Source organism: Dendrobates tinctorius, unplaced genomic scaffold (genome assembly GCF_039654945.1).
Source record: "Dendrobates tinctorius isolate UK_male_01 unplaced genomic scaffold, ASM3965494v1 ptg000016l, whole genome shotgun sequence".
NCBI classification, from domain to species: Eukaryota; Metazoa; Chordata; class Amphibia; order Anura; family Dendrobatidae; genus Dendrobates; species Dendrobates tinctorius.
The window spans coordinates 80,374,271-80,390,737 of record NW_027361684.1 but is presented as its reverse complement, the minus strand read 5'-3'; the positions used below and the strand labels follow the sequence as shown (position 1 = coordinate 80,390,737).

Below are 16,467 nucleotides of genomic sequence, written 5' to 3'. Positions count from 1 at the left end.
ATGTGCCTCGTTTATAGATTTATTGCCTGCATCTACAGAAGGCTAAGTGGGACCCATGTCAAACATCACCCTCAAAATGAGGCATAGTTTCTTTTACCACCTATTTGTCTGGTCACTTCTCGAAAATAAAGCAAGAGGCAATTTGTACCCAAAACCCAACAAAAGCAAATCCTTGATTGTCATGATGTTTAAAAACCCCTTAGTTTCTAGTGGTGGTCTGCACAGGGGCAGACATATTATTGGTGCAACCTGTGCCGTCGCACAGGGGCCCAATAGGTTAGGAGGTGAAATTTTGCATTATGATGAGCTATTGGACTATAAGGGCCCATTTCAGTGTGTGTCCGCCACTGGGTCTGCATGTATACACAGTTGTGATTTATGTCTTTTTAATCCTATGAATATTCAAAGGTGACCTATCAGAAAAATGCAAAAAGTGACAAGTTGAAATAAGAAGACTCATCTCAAATACATCTCAGGAAAAGTTTCTGTCAGTCTTAGGGCTTGTTCAGTTGAGAGTATAATTACCGTATTCCATGTGGACCCATTATGGCCAATTTATCACACAAAGTGAGGATCTGCATGGAAAACAAAATTGCATCGTGCACCACTTTGGTCAGTTTTTCATTCAGAATAATGCATGCAATGGAAGGCATCTCCGGCGTCCCACCGACAGTACTGATGGGCACATGGAACTGAACACAGACCCAGTCACGTTTGCAATTCGGGGTCATGACTGGTCCGATTTCCAATACGGCCATCTGAACCAGGCCTTACCGGCATGCAGATTTTAAATTCACTTTACCACACTGAGCTGAAAATCTAATCAATTCATTTTGTCTGGGATGGACCAACTGTAAGAGCGGATGCGGATTGTATACAGCATCTGAATGGTAACTGAATCATAGTGCTTATATCTGCAGGATTTAGGCCATGTTTGGATGTTGCATTTTTTTGTTGCTACAATTATGACAAAAAAACCCATTTTGCTGCAATTTTCCAAAACTGCGGTAAAAATGTTGGGGCTCTAAAAACAGAAACACAGTCGTGACACATGGACACAGCTTTAGGGTTGGGGGGAGGCTCATCAATTTGTCTGTTTGGTAAGGTTACTACTCATCTGAATACAATGGGAGATTCGTTTAACCTAGCTTTCTCATGAATTCATCTAAACAGATTCACAAACATTGTGAATTATTTCACCTATGCATACCAATGAAAAGTGAATTAATGAGTCGCAAATTGGGCAAAAATGTTCTTCCCCTTCATCCAGGAGCCAGAACTTAATTTTCATAATGAATATGGTTATATATCAAGCCACATAATAGAATGTTCGTAAGTATTCTGAAGACTAGCTGAAGGAAGAGGACATAGCTGCTTATGGAGTCTCTAACTACACAATGTTTAAACCACATAGTGAAGTCTGTAGGGTTGACCTGCAGAGGACGGTCCGGCAAGCAGGGCTGTGAAGTCGGGAACCTCCATCTCAAACTCCTCAATTTCCCCGACTCTGACCCCACAACACTGGTCACCACTGAATGTACATAGAGTGCCGCACAGATTCATCTCAACTAAAAGTCAAGATGTTTAGATCAGGAACTGAACAGACATTTATAGGACATTTAATAACTTTCCCAAATTATGAAAACATTTACAGCATGTCCTGCATAGTACTACTATACCCAATTTATTATATATTTTAGGAGACTGAGATGGTCCATTTTATTCCGACTACACCAAAATGGAACCCTGCCGGCAAGTTTCCATCAGTTTCATCAGAAAATGGAGGAAGTCCCCAACAAATCCATGCTGATTCACATCAGGAGTAGTTTTATCTGTCAAACAATTAAAGTTGCATCAAATATATTAAAAGGCATGCACATGTTGCAATACATTTGACGCCACTCAATCCAATGAACTACAGTTTAGGCCTTAATCTACAGTATGGTGTCCAATCTAATCCCCCTTCAAAACTTAACTATTTGGTGTCTTCAGTAAAAAATATTAACATCAGAGAACCCAAAAACTTGCACTATGTGAATGTTACTTATTAGGGAAAAGGAAGGAGCCCCGGAATGGTATATACTCCTCGCACGTGCATGCTCATATCCATATGAAGCCATTTTGTTTATACTGTTCCGGTATGATCCACCAATCCACAACATTTACAGATAGATGCCACTTGTTTTTCATGTTTATTATCTTTCTCCAGGAGAAAATGAGACAACAGCAGATTTTCAGGCTGATAAAATCTCTGCATAACTGTGGTGGGATGAGATCAGACAAGAAAAATGAGAAACAGAAAAAAATATCAACTATTCTATCTGCAACCGTTCTACAGGACAAGATTCAATGAGATCAGATTTGCAGTCACTTGATTCATTGCAGAAATTTCCTAAACTGAATGTTACAAATAAAACAGAAGAGACCATGGCTACATGCGGAATAATGGAATAGTTCACTATACGGAGGATTTAAAATTGTACATTTACATTTCTAACAGAAATATCTATGGCTCTAAAATATGGAGTCCATCATAAAATAAAAAAAATTAAATATATAGAATTCCAATCAAACAAAAAAAAAAAAACAACATTATTGCTAGTGAGAAGCATTTTCATCTGGTCATTCTGCTGGGTGGAGATTAAGAAACGTGCAGGGAAGGCCAGCCACAAGTCCAGCTTTGGCGCTGCCATTCTCTACTTCGTACGTTCCGGAGGGAGGCTATCGGTGAGGCATTTCAATTGTTCTTCTCCCAGTTTGATTTTGTCTTCCAGTTCTCGCTGCTCGAGGATGAGGGCTGATTTCATCTTCACAAAGTGCTCATAGTCTGCAAGGTTTTCTTCATTAAGGTAACTAGCCAAAATGTCAAAGACGGTGCGCTCGCGGCGGTCCAGGTTCTCTTTCAATTCCTTTGCATCTTCATGCTGTCTCGTCAGCAGCTTCCTCTTCTCAACTAATGTCCGCTGAAAAGATAGACAAGCAGTGATTAGAATAAGAAGACCAAAAACTTTCAATCTCATGTTGGGGACACATTCCTTAATATGATGGCCAAAAGTAAAATGGATTTATATGAAGACAGGCATCATGAACATGACAGCAAGACGAATGACCAAATCAGAAAACTGGATATCTAATATATAAAGCTCAATGTGTGTATATACAGTTGTGGCCAAAAGTATTGACACCCCTGCAATTTTGTCAGATAATACTCAGTTTCTTCCTGAAAATGATTGCAAACACAAATTCTTTGGTATTATCTTCATTTAATTTGTCTTAAATGAAAAAACACAAAAAGAACTGTCCTAAAGCCAAATTGGATATAATTCCACACCAAACATAAAAAAAGAGGGTGGACAAAAGTATTGGCACTGTTCGAAAAATCATGTGATGCTTCTCTAATTTGTGTAATTAACAGCACCTGTAACTTACCTGTGGCACCTAACAGGTGTTGGCAATAACTAAATCACACTTGCAGCCAGTTGACACGGATTAAAGTTGACTTAACCTCTGTCCTGTGTCCTTGTGTGTACCACATTGAGCATGGAGAAAAGAAAAAAGACCAAAGAACTGTCTGAGGACTTGAGAAACCAAATTATGAGAAAGCATGAGCAATCTCAAGGCTACAAGTTCATCTCCAAAGACCTGAATGTTCCTGTGTCTACCGTGCGCAGTGTCATCAAGAAGTTTAAAGCCCATGGCACTGTGGCTAACCTCCCTAGATGTGGACTGAAAAGAAAAATTGACAAGAGATTTCAACGCAAGATTGTGCGGATGTCGGATAAAGAACCTCGACTAACATCCAAACAAGTTCAAGCTGCCCTGCAGTCCGAGGGTACAACAGTGTCAACCCGTACTATCCGTCGGCATCTGAATGAAAAGGAACTGTATGGTAGGAGACCCATGAAGACCCCACTTCTTACCCCGAGACATAAAAAAGCCAGGCTGGAGTTTGCCAAAACTTACCTGAAAAAGCCTAAAACGTTTTGGAAGAATGTTCTCTGGTCAGATGAGACAAAAGTAGAGCTTTTTGGGCAAAGGCATCAACATAGAATTTACAGGAGAAAAAAGAGGCATTCAAAGAAAAGAACACGGTCCCTACAGTCAAACATGGCGGAGGTTCCGATGTTTTGGGGTTACTTTGCTGCCTCTGGCACTGGACTGCTTGACCGTGTGCATGGCATTATGAAGTCTGAAGACTACCAACAAATTTTGCAGCATAATGTAGGGCCCAGTGTGAGAAAGATGGGTCTCCCTCAGAGGTCATGGGTCTTCCAGCAGGACAATGACCCAAAACACACTTCAAAAAGCACTAGAAAATGGTTTGAGAGAAAGCACTGGAGACTTCTAAGGTGGCCAGCAATGAGTCCAGACCTGAATCCCATAGAACACCTGTGGAGAGATCTAAAAATGGCAGTTTGGAGAAGGCACCCTTCTAATATCAGGGACCTGGAGCAGTTTGCCAAAGAAGAATGGTCTAAAATTCCAGCAGAGCATTGTAAGAAACTCATTGATGGTTACCGGAAGCGGTTGGTCACAGTTATTTTGGCTAAAGGTTGTGCAACCAAGTATTAGGCCGAGTGTGCCAATACTTTTGTCTGGCCCATTTTTGGAGTTTTGTGTGAAATGATCAATGTTTTGCTTTTTGCTTCATTCTCTTGTGTTTTTTCATTTAAGACAAATTAAATGAAGATAATAATACCAAAGAATTTGTGTTTGCAATCATTTTCAGGAAGAAACTGAGTATTATCTGACAAAATTGCAGGGGTGTCAATACTTTTGGCCACAACTGTATGTGTGTGTGTGTGTAAGTCCGGGATTGGCATCTGCACCGTCGCAGCTACAGCCACAAAATTTTGCACAGTCACACGTCTGGACCCTGAGAGCGTCATAGGCTATGTTGTGAGGTGAAATTTTAACCCCGCGCGTTCAAATTCACCAAACATTTTTGACTATTCTTATCATTTCTATGGTGTTATAGTCCTTCTGTAAAGCTGGAAATAACACAATTTATTATCGTGCCAACACAGACCACCCTCTGACACAGACTGCAGGGGAGCCCAGTATCACACAGGATAGGATTAGATACACAGCTCAGCAGTCAGTACAACACAGAATAGGATTAGATACACTGCTCAGCAGACAGTATCACACAGAATAGGATTAGATACACAGCTCAGCAGTCAGTACCACATTGTAGAAGGATCAACTTTATTCTCATTTGCACAAGGAAAGACTAGAAGCAATGGGATGAAACTGAATGGGAGGAGACACAGATTAGATATTAGAAAAAACTTTTTGACAGAGTGATCAATGAGTGGAACAAGCTGCCACGAGAAGGGGTGAGTTCTCCTTCAATGGAAGTCTTCAAACAGAGGCTGGACAGACATCTGACTGGGATTGATTTAGCGAATCCTGCTTTGAGCAGGGGGTTGGACCAGATGGCCCAGGAGGTCCCTTCCAACTGTACGATTCTATGATTCTATGAGAATAGGATTAGATACACAGCTCAGCAGTCAGTATCACACAGGATAGGAATAGATACACAGCTCAGCAGTCAGTATCACGAAGGATAGGAATAGATAGACGGCTCAGCAGACAGTATCACACAGGATAGGATTAGATACATGGCTGAGCAGACAGTATCACACAGCTCAGCAGAAAATATCACACAGGAGAGGATTAGGTACACAGCTCTGCAGACATTATCACACAGGATAAGGTTAGATACACACATTCACATGTTGTTTATCAAAAGGCTCTTGAATGAGTTGAAAATAAAATACTATCAATACTTGGGTAATCGTTTAGTTAATTTGTGTTGCAAATCTGTAGTGTTGAATATATGATGTGAAATGTTTTTATGTGCAATATAATCATTATAATTTGTTATAACTAACCACAGTTGGTTACTATGCCCAGACAACGCCGGGATCTTCAGCTAGTTCTAGATAAATGCTATTAATATGGTCTCCAAGAGTTGAAGGGAAATTATAATACTTCGACATACCCTTTCTTCTGGAGAGGCATTCTCATCCAGGTTATTAAGGGCATTTTCCACCCGAGCGAGTCGTCCGGACAGTGACAACAGTAGATTTACTATTTTCTCCAGATCACCAATAAACATTCGGAACTTGTCGAATTCATTTGTTTTGCAGACTTCTTTCACTATGATCTCAACCTCCTCCCCTAATGCATTGTTACACTGGATGTCCTCTAAGAGAGTCTCTCGGGCCTCACGTAGGACTTGTAGCTTCTTACTGATGCTGTCGATGAGTTCTTGCTGTAGTGAAGAGAAATAAAAACATGCTAAATATTGACATCTAATAGATTATATGTTATATTCAACATCACAACATAACTGCAGGAAAATAGACCAAATTGGAATGGAACCTTACTAAAGCTTACCGGTACCACGACACACCCTAGTAAATTTGAATGTCTATTTGGGACGACTGAAGATCATCATTTTACAAGGAATTAGTGAAATAAAACTATTGATACAGTATATATATATTTTTTTAAAAAACATCCTTGGCCAACAACATGTTTTAGCTACAAAGCCTATCTACACATTTTTAAACCGTATTTAATGACAATGTTTCCTTCTTGTACCTGTGTGTCTTTTTTTCATCTATATCTGCCACCTGGGTATTCAACTTGACATAACTTTTAAATCTACATTTCCCAGCAGTACTTCCTTCTGCTCAGTATCGTAGACCCCCCTCCCTTGTGCTCCTTACTAACCCAAACTCTGAGTGATCACCTAGCTAATCTAAGGTTTGAATTCACCTTATGTTTTGTGCACTCTCTGTTCCCGTATTCTACCCTACCTGATGGATTATATGTTCAGTTTTACATCATTAGATTTTTAGCAAAGTTCCATCTAATTTGTAGTACAGAGCTGAAACTTAAGTAGAGATGTGTTTGTTGCCAGCTGCTGACAGATCAATGAAATGGAACTGCAAATGCTGTTCTGTTGATGCATATGGCAGAGGATCATCTTCTGCCACATACATGATCAGAGCGGTGTTTAGTTTCACATAACTGCGCTGTCTGCTGAAGACGACAAACAGTTCATCTTGTGTTTCACATCTGTGCTGCCTATCATTGCAAGCTGCAGTGTGCATGAAAATCGGAGCTAACCATGTACAACCACACAAGTATGCTGATGTAGAAGATAAAATCGGACTGGCAGAGTTGTGTACAAAAAGGGTACAGAGTATACTCAAAAGTTAGAATACATTCTACATCAGTGGAACTACAACAGGAAGGATCCAATGGCAATCAGAGAGTAAACACTGCCTGGACATGTATCTTTTTGGCTGTAATATGGGCAAATATAAGAATGAGTTATAACATCCCTTGTGGTCTAGGGTAGTAAAGGGATTCATGGCTAAATCAACAGTGATGGACAGAGATGCTATATACAAAAGTCAATGGTAGCATTCCTGGTAGCTCAGGGCACTGAAAAAGTAAACAGAGACACCATAGGCCCTCTGGTAATAGTAATACACAAATCCCTGGTACTATAGGGTGGTTAAGGGTTAATAAGAGTCATTTTTAGTAGTGCAAGGCTATGAAGAGTTGACGGAGTTACCCCTGGTGCATCTCTATATAAAATCACTTTGAGAAAAATATGTTGTCTCACATTGTCTTTATATGGCTTGCACAGACACTTGGATAAGAACAGTAAATGGTTTTGAGGTGGAAAATAAATTCTGCAGTGAAGGTAATGTTAGAAGGCTTCACATGTGAGCCACTCAGTTTTAGGCAGAGGGGACACAGCGTAATAAGTCTTCTCAGAGAGGAGTTGGCCTGGCCCAGAGATGATCATGTATTGTAGCTGAGACATGAATAATAGCTAGAGGAAAATCTCATCTACAGAACAATCAGTCTCGTATAATGAGATTCCCAGGTTTTGTAATAAAAATTCATCACAACACATTCCCCAGCTTTACAGCCGGAAAATCGAGGAGAGGGGGAAAGCATCACGAAATACAACAGAAATATTTATCGGCTGGTACGTCCCTTTACTATGCTAGAATTTCATCTGAAAGTAGGCAATCAGCGGACACCACCATTAACATTCTTGGAATAACGGGAACCGGTCATGTCAGATAATGCAATTAAAGGGAACCTGTCAGCAGCATTGTGCACAGTAACCTACACACAGTGTCAGGTCGGCGCCGTTACACTGAATAAAATGATAACTTGGTTAATGAAATCCGTCTTATGGTTGTTTCTTAATCTTTATTTTCAGTTTTGTGTTAATGATATGCTCATGTCCTAAGGCGGGGCTAGGGTATGTGGTGCTCTGCTTAGGTATTCATAATGCAGCCTGCTGACAGTTCACTGATCCCTCACTGACCTGCCCCTTAGTTTGTATAATGAATACCATCACATGCTGAATAAAAAAAAATAAAAAACACTTCTGCAGGTAGTTGCCGGCCATGGTTCCTGCACTGCAGCGTAATCGCATGGTTACTGTGCACTTACCATCTCTTTTGCAGATTTACTTGAACGAGAAAAAAAAAAAAAGGAATTTTGAAAATGGTGCCTGCACAGTAGCTGCTGTTTGTATCGAGATCCGATAGCTGCTGTTGCGCAGGCGCCGCCATCTTGCTGCAGAAGAAAAAAAAGTCCTTCTCCAAGATGGAGCCATCCGCGCCTGCGCAGTAGCAAATCTTGGAGATCGCCGACAGCTGCTATTGCGCATGCATGGATGACACCATCTTGCTGCAGGACTTTTTTTTCCTTCTCCAGCAAGATGGCACCTCCGGCGCCTGCGCAATAGCAGCTATCGGATCTCTAGACAAACTGATAGCTGCTACTGCGCAGGTGCCCCAGGCGCCATTTTCAAAATGACTTTTTCTCCTCGCTCAAGTAAATCTGCAAAAGGGATTAAGTGCACAGTAACCATGTAATTATGCTGCAGCGCAGGAGCCACAGCCAGCACCTGCCTGCAGAAGCGACTTTTTTTTTTAAATTCAGTATGTGATGGTATTCATTATGCAAACTAGGGGCAGGTCAGTGAGGGAAACAAATGTAGGCATAAATTGAAACAATTAGAGGCGTGTCTCTGCACTGTCCAATCAGTGATTGCGACAACACACCTCCGACAATGGGAAAAGTAACATACTCTTCTCACGTCCCGTTCGCATACTCTTCTCACGTCCCGTTCGCATAGTGTTATCACATCCCGTTCTCATGCTGTCTCAATTTCCAAGAAGGAGCAACAGATGAGTACTACAAACACTATGAAAAGGTGCTGTAGAATTTTTACTTCATGGCGTATACATTTATTTACTAAAACCGTTACTGCAGTGCTAGTAAAAAATGTTTGGCCAAGAATACGGCGTATTAAATTGCCAAGCTGCCATCGTCACTCACTACATTGTTACCTTTTTCTCATACAGGTTATGGTCCATTTCATCCTCAGAGCTCTCTTCATTGTGCTGATGTTCCTGCATGTCTTTCATTTTGATAAGGAGCTCGGCTTTAGGCGCAGATGTGCTGTAGTAGGTAGAGCTGGTTGTCAGAGAGATTGCTGCAGCTTTACTCAGATCTTCTTTTCTGTAGGATTTAAGTCACCGAGTTACTCAGAGAAACCAAAATATGTCTATAAATATATCTATGGCTAAACCCAAACTATACAGCATTATGCATTTTTGACCACACGTTAAGGTCAAGTACGCATGTCGCATCAAGAAGCTCTTAAAGAAAAATCACAGGTCTTTACTTCCTGCCAATGAATGGCACTATCCACTAGGGGGCAACTATACAGTATTTTGCTACACACAGTAACAAAGTAACAAGATGCTCTACATTAGTGGCGGCGAACATATGACACCAGTGATATTAGGGGCACTTGGAGCCCTCTCTGTGGCCACATAAGCCAGGCCCGGGAGACGCCGCTTCCTTCTTTCCATGTTCAAATGTATTTGTGTCTTTTAGAAGTGAATACATTTGAACAGTGTTGTGCCAGACCGGGGCAGAGGAGCTCCTTTCAGTCCTGGGTCAGAGGTGCAGCAGTGTGATGTCATCACACTACTGATCTTATCACACTGCTGACTGCGCTGGGGCCACAGAGGAACAGAGACAGCAAAGGCACTGGTAAATGCTCCAGGAGGAGCCGAATAGTAAATGTATCATTGTGTATGGGCAGGGCAATTGTGAAAGGGGACACAGCTTTGCTAGAGGCAGTGTGTGAGGATGGGGCGTTGCTTTATTCAAAGGAGCAGTGTGTGTGTATAATTTGCAAAGGGGAAGGGTCTGTATATTTTGCAGAGAAGCAGTGTATATTTATATATTTTGCAGAGGGGCAGTGTGTGTGTGTATGTTGCAGAGGGGCAGTGTGTGTGTGTGTATGTTGCAGAGGGGCAGTGTGTGTGCATATGATGCAGAGGGGCAGTGTGTATATCATAGAATCATAGAGATGGAAGGGACCTCCTGGGCCATCTGGTCCAACCCCCTGCTCAAAAGCAGGATTCGCTAAATCATCCCAGATAGATGTCTGTCCAGCCTCTGTTTGAAGACTTCTATTGAAGGAGAACTCACCACCTCTCGTGGCAGCCTGTTCAAATCATTGATCACTAACTGTCAAAAAGTTTTTTCTAATATCTAATCTGTGTCTCCTTCCATTCAGTTTCATCCCATTGCTTCTAGTCTTTCCTTTTGCAAATGAAAATAAACATGATCCTTCTACAATGTGACAGCCCTTGAGATATTTGTAGACAGCTATTCAGTCTCCTCTTCTGCAAGCTAAAAATTCCCAAATCCTGCAACCTTTCCTCATAAGACAGGGTTCGCAGACTGGTCACCATTCTGGTCGCTCTTTTCTGAACTTGCTCCAGTTTGTCCCCACTTGAGACATTCTTCCAACTGGATGTGCAGCCATTTACGACCACTCTTTGGGTTCGATCACTAAGCCAGTTATGAATCCACATTCACAATGCAGATATGATGCAGAGGGGCAGTGTGTGTGTATATGCTGCAGAGGGGCAGTGTGTGTGTATATGCTGCAGAGGGGCAGTGTGTGTGCATATGCTCCAGAGGGGCAGTGTGTGTGCATATGCTGCAGAGGGGCAGTGTGTGTGCATATGCTGCAGAGGGGCAGTGTGTGTGCATATGCTGCAGAGGGGCAGTGTGTGTGCATATGCTGCAGAGGGGCAGTGTGTGTGCATATGCTGCAGAGGGGCAGTGTGTGTGCATATGCTGCAGAGGGGCAGGGTGTGTGAATATGCTGCAGAGGGGCAGGGTGTGTGAATATGCTGCAGAGGGGCAGGGTGTGTGAATATGCTGCAGAGGGGCAGGGTGTGTGAATATGCTGCAGAGGGGCAGGGTGTGTGCATATGCTGCAGAGGGGCAGTGTGTGTGCATATGCTGCAGAGGGGCAGTGTGTGTGCATATGCTGCAGAGGGGCAGTGTGTGCGCATATGCTGCAGAGGGGCAGTGTGTGCGCATATGCGGCAGAGGGGCAGTGTGTGCGCATATGCGGCAGAGGGGCAGTGTGTGTGTATATGCTGCAGACGGGCAGTGTGCTTCTCCTGTTCCTCCTTGCACAAAGGCTGAGGTAGCGGTCCTGCTGCTGGGTTGCTGCCCTCCTACGGCCCCCTCCACATCTCCTGGCCTGTTTCCTGGCAGCGCCTCTGGACACTACGCTGACAGACACAGCAAACCTTGCCACAGGTCACATTGATGTGCCATCCTGGATGAGCTGCACTACCTGAGCCACTTGTGTGGGCTGTAGAGTCAGTCTCATGCTACCACGAGTGTGAAAGCACAACCAACATTCAAAATTGACCAAAACATCAGCCAGAAAGCATTGGTACTGAGATGTGGTCTGTAGTCCCCACCTGACAATAATTTCCATCTGTTGTCTATTCCATTTGCACAACAGCATGTGAAATTGATTGTCAATCAGTGTTGCTTCCTAAGTGGACAGTTTGATTTCACAGAAGTTTGATTTACTTGGAGTTATATTCTGTTGTTTAAGTGTTCTCTTTATTTTTTTGAGCAGTGTACAGTAAATGGGAGTATACCCGGGACTACAAACAGGAGAAGGACTTGGGTATTCTGGTTACAAGTAAGCTGAGTAGCAGTACTCAATGTCAAGCAGTAGCTGCAAAAGCAAAGATTTTAGGGTGTATAAAAAGAGAGCGAGTAATAGCAGACACTATTTACAGCTTTTAAAAAAGGGCTGGATGATTTCCTCAGTACACAACATTGTGGAATATAGATAATTTAGTGACAAAATGTATTAATGGTGGAGAAAGGTTGAACTTGACGGACCTAGGTCTTTTTTCAACCTATGTAACGCATGCCCTGTACGTCTTATTACAGTTTAGGCAGCAAGTACCTCAAACATTTTTATCAAAACTTAGCAAAAAGATAAAAGTGTGTCCCCGTGCTCCAAAACTTCCAGATTCCTTCTCGGATATTTTTGGGCAATCTGCTATTTGGTCTTCAACTCCAAGCTTGTTGTGCCAATGCATTTGTAAAGAACATAAAATGTAGTTATGTTATGTAATGGATGACATAAATATACATACTTTTCCTCTGGAGGCCTGGGAGATGGAACTTTTGGATTCATCTTCCTGCGTTGCTGTGCTTCTTCAAGAAGATTTTCATCTTTTCTAAATATTCCTTCCATAAGGTCCATTGTGGTCATCATTTTGGCATTAGGATGTAAAATATCCGCAAGAGACTTATCTTTTCCTACAATTTCTCTCACCAGTTCCTCAGACTTCAGATCAGCATAGATCAAATCTTTACCTTTGGAGTTACCGGTTGTAAGAGATGGGTCAGGACTGGGGTTCTCTTCAAAGTCCTGGACTGACTGACTGTTGGATGCTCTGGACTGGTCGTCTGAGTCATGGTCATGTCTTGTATAAGCACAAAAGCGGGAATAGGACTGTTCAGATGTGCTAAGGGTTTTGATCTGGTCTTTGGTGAGACCGGTTGGTAAGGCAGGTGGCTCAATGGCACTCAGCAAGTTGTTCCTGCTTTCCTTTTCGGCATGACTTTCAGAATGGACAATTTTGATGGGAACCATCTTCACGGTTGTGTTGTCTATCACCCTTTCAAATCTGAAAAAAACAAAAAAAAATATATTTTTTACTCGATTTTCTTGGCTGTCAGGCTGAAAGCAAGCACTGTGTGGATGACTTGAATTTAAAGTAAATTTGCAGAAACATACCATACTTTAGATGTTACACTGCTTAAATGACATGGCTCTGTGTTCTGTAAAATTACACAGTAGGATAGCGCAAACCTCAAGCAACAAGAAAATAATTCATATTTTCTTAGTGCTGTACAAAAATAAACTCACTTAAATTAAAGGTTTAAGAAAATGCTAAGGGTCAAAAAAGGGATAAACGGATAATATGTTTGACTTCAGCAACAAATGGAAAGTAGTATCGCATCAATAATAAAAAAAAAAAAACCCTACCGTACATTACCCCAAGAAAAGGTGCTGCCGATGGAAGTCTCCAGGTTAGATTCTAGGCTAAAAAGTTCCCTTTAACAGGCATTTAGTTGAATGACATTTATTACATTTCAGATTTGTGGGGGTACAAATGAAAGTGCTCCTTTCCTTTCTAATACAGTGAAAACTGGAGCACAATTACTACTGAGGAGCCACAGAGATCAGAACTTTTCAATATATTTAGCAAAGGGATTGTCTCAACATGACTACAATGATATGGCTGACTCTGTCAACAGCTGAAACGGTGGTCAACCATACATTACCAGAGCACAAGCCAAGTAACCCCTGGAAAAGCTGGGTCCTAAGGGAGGACAGATACTAGTTGCGCTTTCAGCGCACAAAAAATGTGCTGAAAATGTCGGCTTATACATGAGTATATACAGTATACATAATGTACTCCAATTGAGAGCATCTGCTAGTGGCTATTGACATTAAACAGTTGCAGAATGGCAACCAGTCATGTGAACTTAGAAGACCCACTTTTTATAGCTCCAGCACCATATGTGATCTTTAAATGAAATTTCCAAGGATAACCATTTCTCCTTTATTTCATTTTTTTTTTAGTGAAAGCTGGAAAAAGAAAAAAACCCAGATGCATGATGCCGACGAGAGGGGTTAATAACAGCAGACGGAAAAACATTCATTCAATTTTTTCCGGACTAAATTTTCCAGCCGTTTGTAACACGAGGCTCTTGAGTCACTGTACATTTCACGCGGATACTCTGGGAATGTAAATGAGCTAACTCTTCACGATGATATATGACTAAAAATGAAACAGTGCTATGAAAAAAAATATTTTTATGGTCATCACCTGCAATCTCTGCTTTTGCTCATCCATTAAACTGCATGCTTAAGACCTATTTATATAAAATAGATGCACATATGCCAAGAAGTGACATGTTCAGGTCGTTAAACATCCCTTTGATATTTAAGAACTGTAATAATAGGATGTTGTGGCTGGAAGTTAGAAAAACATCCACAAATATCTATTGGAATGATGGTCTCTTATATTTGTGATCATTCAGATCTGAGCAATAATTGCTTAAAGGGGACATCTTATCAGATAAGAAAGCTGGTGCCATGGATATCTGCTGATACTATATGGTTGACTAGAACCTATTAATCCATGTAATTTGTGAAGGACTCAAGTCTACCTGAGAGGGAGCCTTTCACTGCTCTGGCTCAAAAAGGGATGTTGTGCATGAGGCCTCCATGATGTTCACACACTGGCAACTGCAATCGTGATGACGGGAGAGTCTCCTAACTTTAGACATAACAGCCAGAGGACGCTGCGAGAGTGGACATCTCTGCTACAAATCTCAGGAAAGACACCGCTGAGTTAATCACTGGAGTGGTCCTAACTGTTTCGTGGGGGTATGGATGCTTTCTAGTTGGATCCGCTCTTTAATTAAACATGTCCGATACATTACGTGTAGGATTTACCAAGTAAAGCTGAACCTATACACTATTCCCTTTTAATATATGTGAAGGACAATCACCTGTATCCAGTTGTCAGAGAAATACAATCAAGAATGCTGAATTTCAACATGGCCAGAACTTTGTTGTGTAGAAAGGTAATATCGTATGTCAGCAGCTAGTCTTTCTTCCCTCATTGAAATAAACAAGCATACTCTACCAAGATGTGGGCTTTTTCCTTTACTTTAGTGTGTATGCCAAGAAAACTCCTGACACATAAGATCAGTGAGGTGGGCTGCGCAGTTTCATAAATGGGGTCCTATAAAAATTGCACCCATTAAATGGATACCCACACATTGATGGGTGGCAGATGACACTGTTTGGCAATCGTCAAACTTTTTTTATTTTATGGATACATCAAGAGCATTTTAATAGCTTTTTATACTGTGCCAACTTGTGGGCCCATGGGAAATAATGGCTTCAGTTTAATGTATTGATCAGTAAATAATCTATTTGCTCTAAACACTTTTCTTAAGCGGTTTCTAAAAATCTATTAAAAAAACAAAATGACATAGAATTAGATGTTCTCAAACTCATTGTCAAGGTTAGATAATTTGCTTTCACAATCAGCAGGATGTGAAAAATTGAATGGTGAAATATATAGAATTACACAAATTATTATTGGGTTAGGAAAAGCCTGATAGCGGAAGTCAGAAACAGGAAAACAACAATTCGGCTTTACATTTAGCTTTTTCTTTTTGCATACAATACCTTGCCAAGCTTTCATCCTGGACTAGAAGGGGGGGCTTATCTGTAAGCTTCTGAGGAGCAAATTGAGGAGATGGTGATCGTGATGGCTCCATCGCTGGTTTCTGAAGGTAACAGGCCTTTGTGTCTTCAGTCTCAGAACTGTTGTGCTTCTTGTCTAGGTTCTGGCTGACATTCTCTGATGACCCAGAAAGTCTAGGGTTGGGCAAAAGGACATTTAAATGTTTTTCTGAAGGCCCCACAGGACTGTGGACAGGTGTTGTCTGAGGTTTTACAACATCTGTATTGCCTGGAGAATAAGATGCACTTTTCCCATGAGATGGTGTCAGTAAGGATTCGGTAGAAGTCGCTAGAGAAGATGTGGATCCGTTCTGCCTCCAGTACTTATCTAGTTTTGGAGGCGGTGGTCTTTGAGGAGCTGGTCCACGTTTCTTGTTGACTAGTATGGGGTCTTCCCTCCGATATTCTTCTCTTGGATGTGTGGAATTTCCGGTGTTAGAATGAGATTCTGATATTGGCACAGCTGAGAAGCTGATATCTCTGCCCTTTAACCTTACATTTTCATTCACAAATCTGTAATCACTGGGTAGTGTTCCAGAACGAGCCCTACTTTTCTGAGGAACATTTAGTGTATCTGTTACTTCATAGGATTCATTTGGCACCTTCCTATTGTTCTCATACGCTATAGACTCCTTTATGGGCACAAGATCACTTTTATCTTCTAGCTCTACGATCCTAAAATAAAACAAAGGCAGTCACAAAATGTAAGGGTGAAGTTAAACCATGTGTACGTGGTT

At 41.5% G+C, this 16,467-nt stretch overlaps 1 protein-coding gene across 5 annotated transcripts in view; it reads right to left on the bottom strand.

The window, feature by feature from the left end:
- Positions 1-1,603: 1,603 nt before the first annotated feature.
- The window catches only part of SHROOM2 (shroom family member 2), a 202,920-nt gene continuing 188,056 nt past the window's right edge, over positions 1,604-16,467 (bottom strand). For all 5 annotated transcript variants that reach the window (XM_073565983.1, XM_073565984.1, XM_073565985.1 and 2 more), the window contains 5 exons: positions 15,674-16,405; positions 12,552-13,088; positions 9,402-9,573; positions 6,008-6,280; positions 1,604-2,963 (listed from right to left, as the gene is read on the bottom strand). In XM_073565983.1, coding sequence (XP_073422084.1) covers positions 2,697-2,963; positions 6,008-6,280; positions 9,402-9,573; positions 12,552-13,088; positions 15,674-16,405 — 1,981 coding nt within the window. In that variant the 3' untranslated portion in view covers positions 1,604-2,696. The remainder of the gene's footprint in view (positions 2,964-6,007; positions 6,281-9,401; positions 9,574-12,551; positions 13,089-15,673; positions 16,406-16,467) is intronic.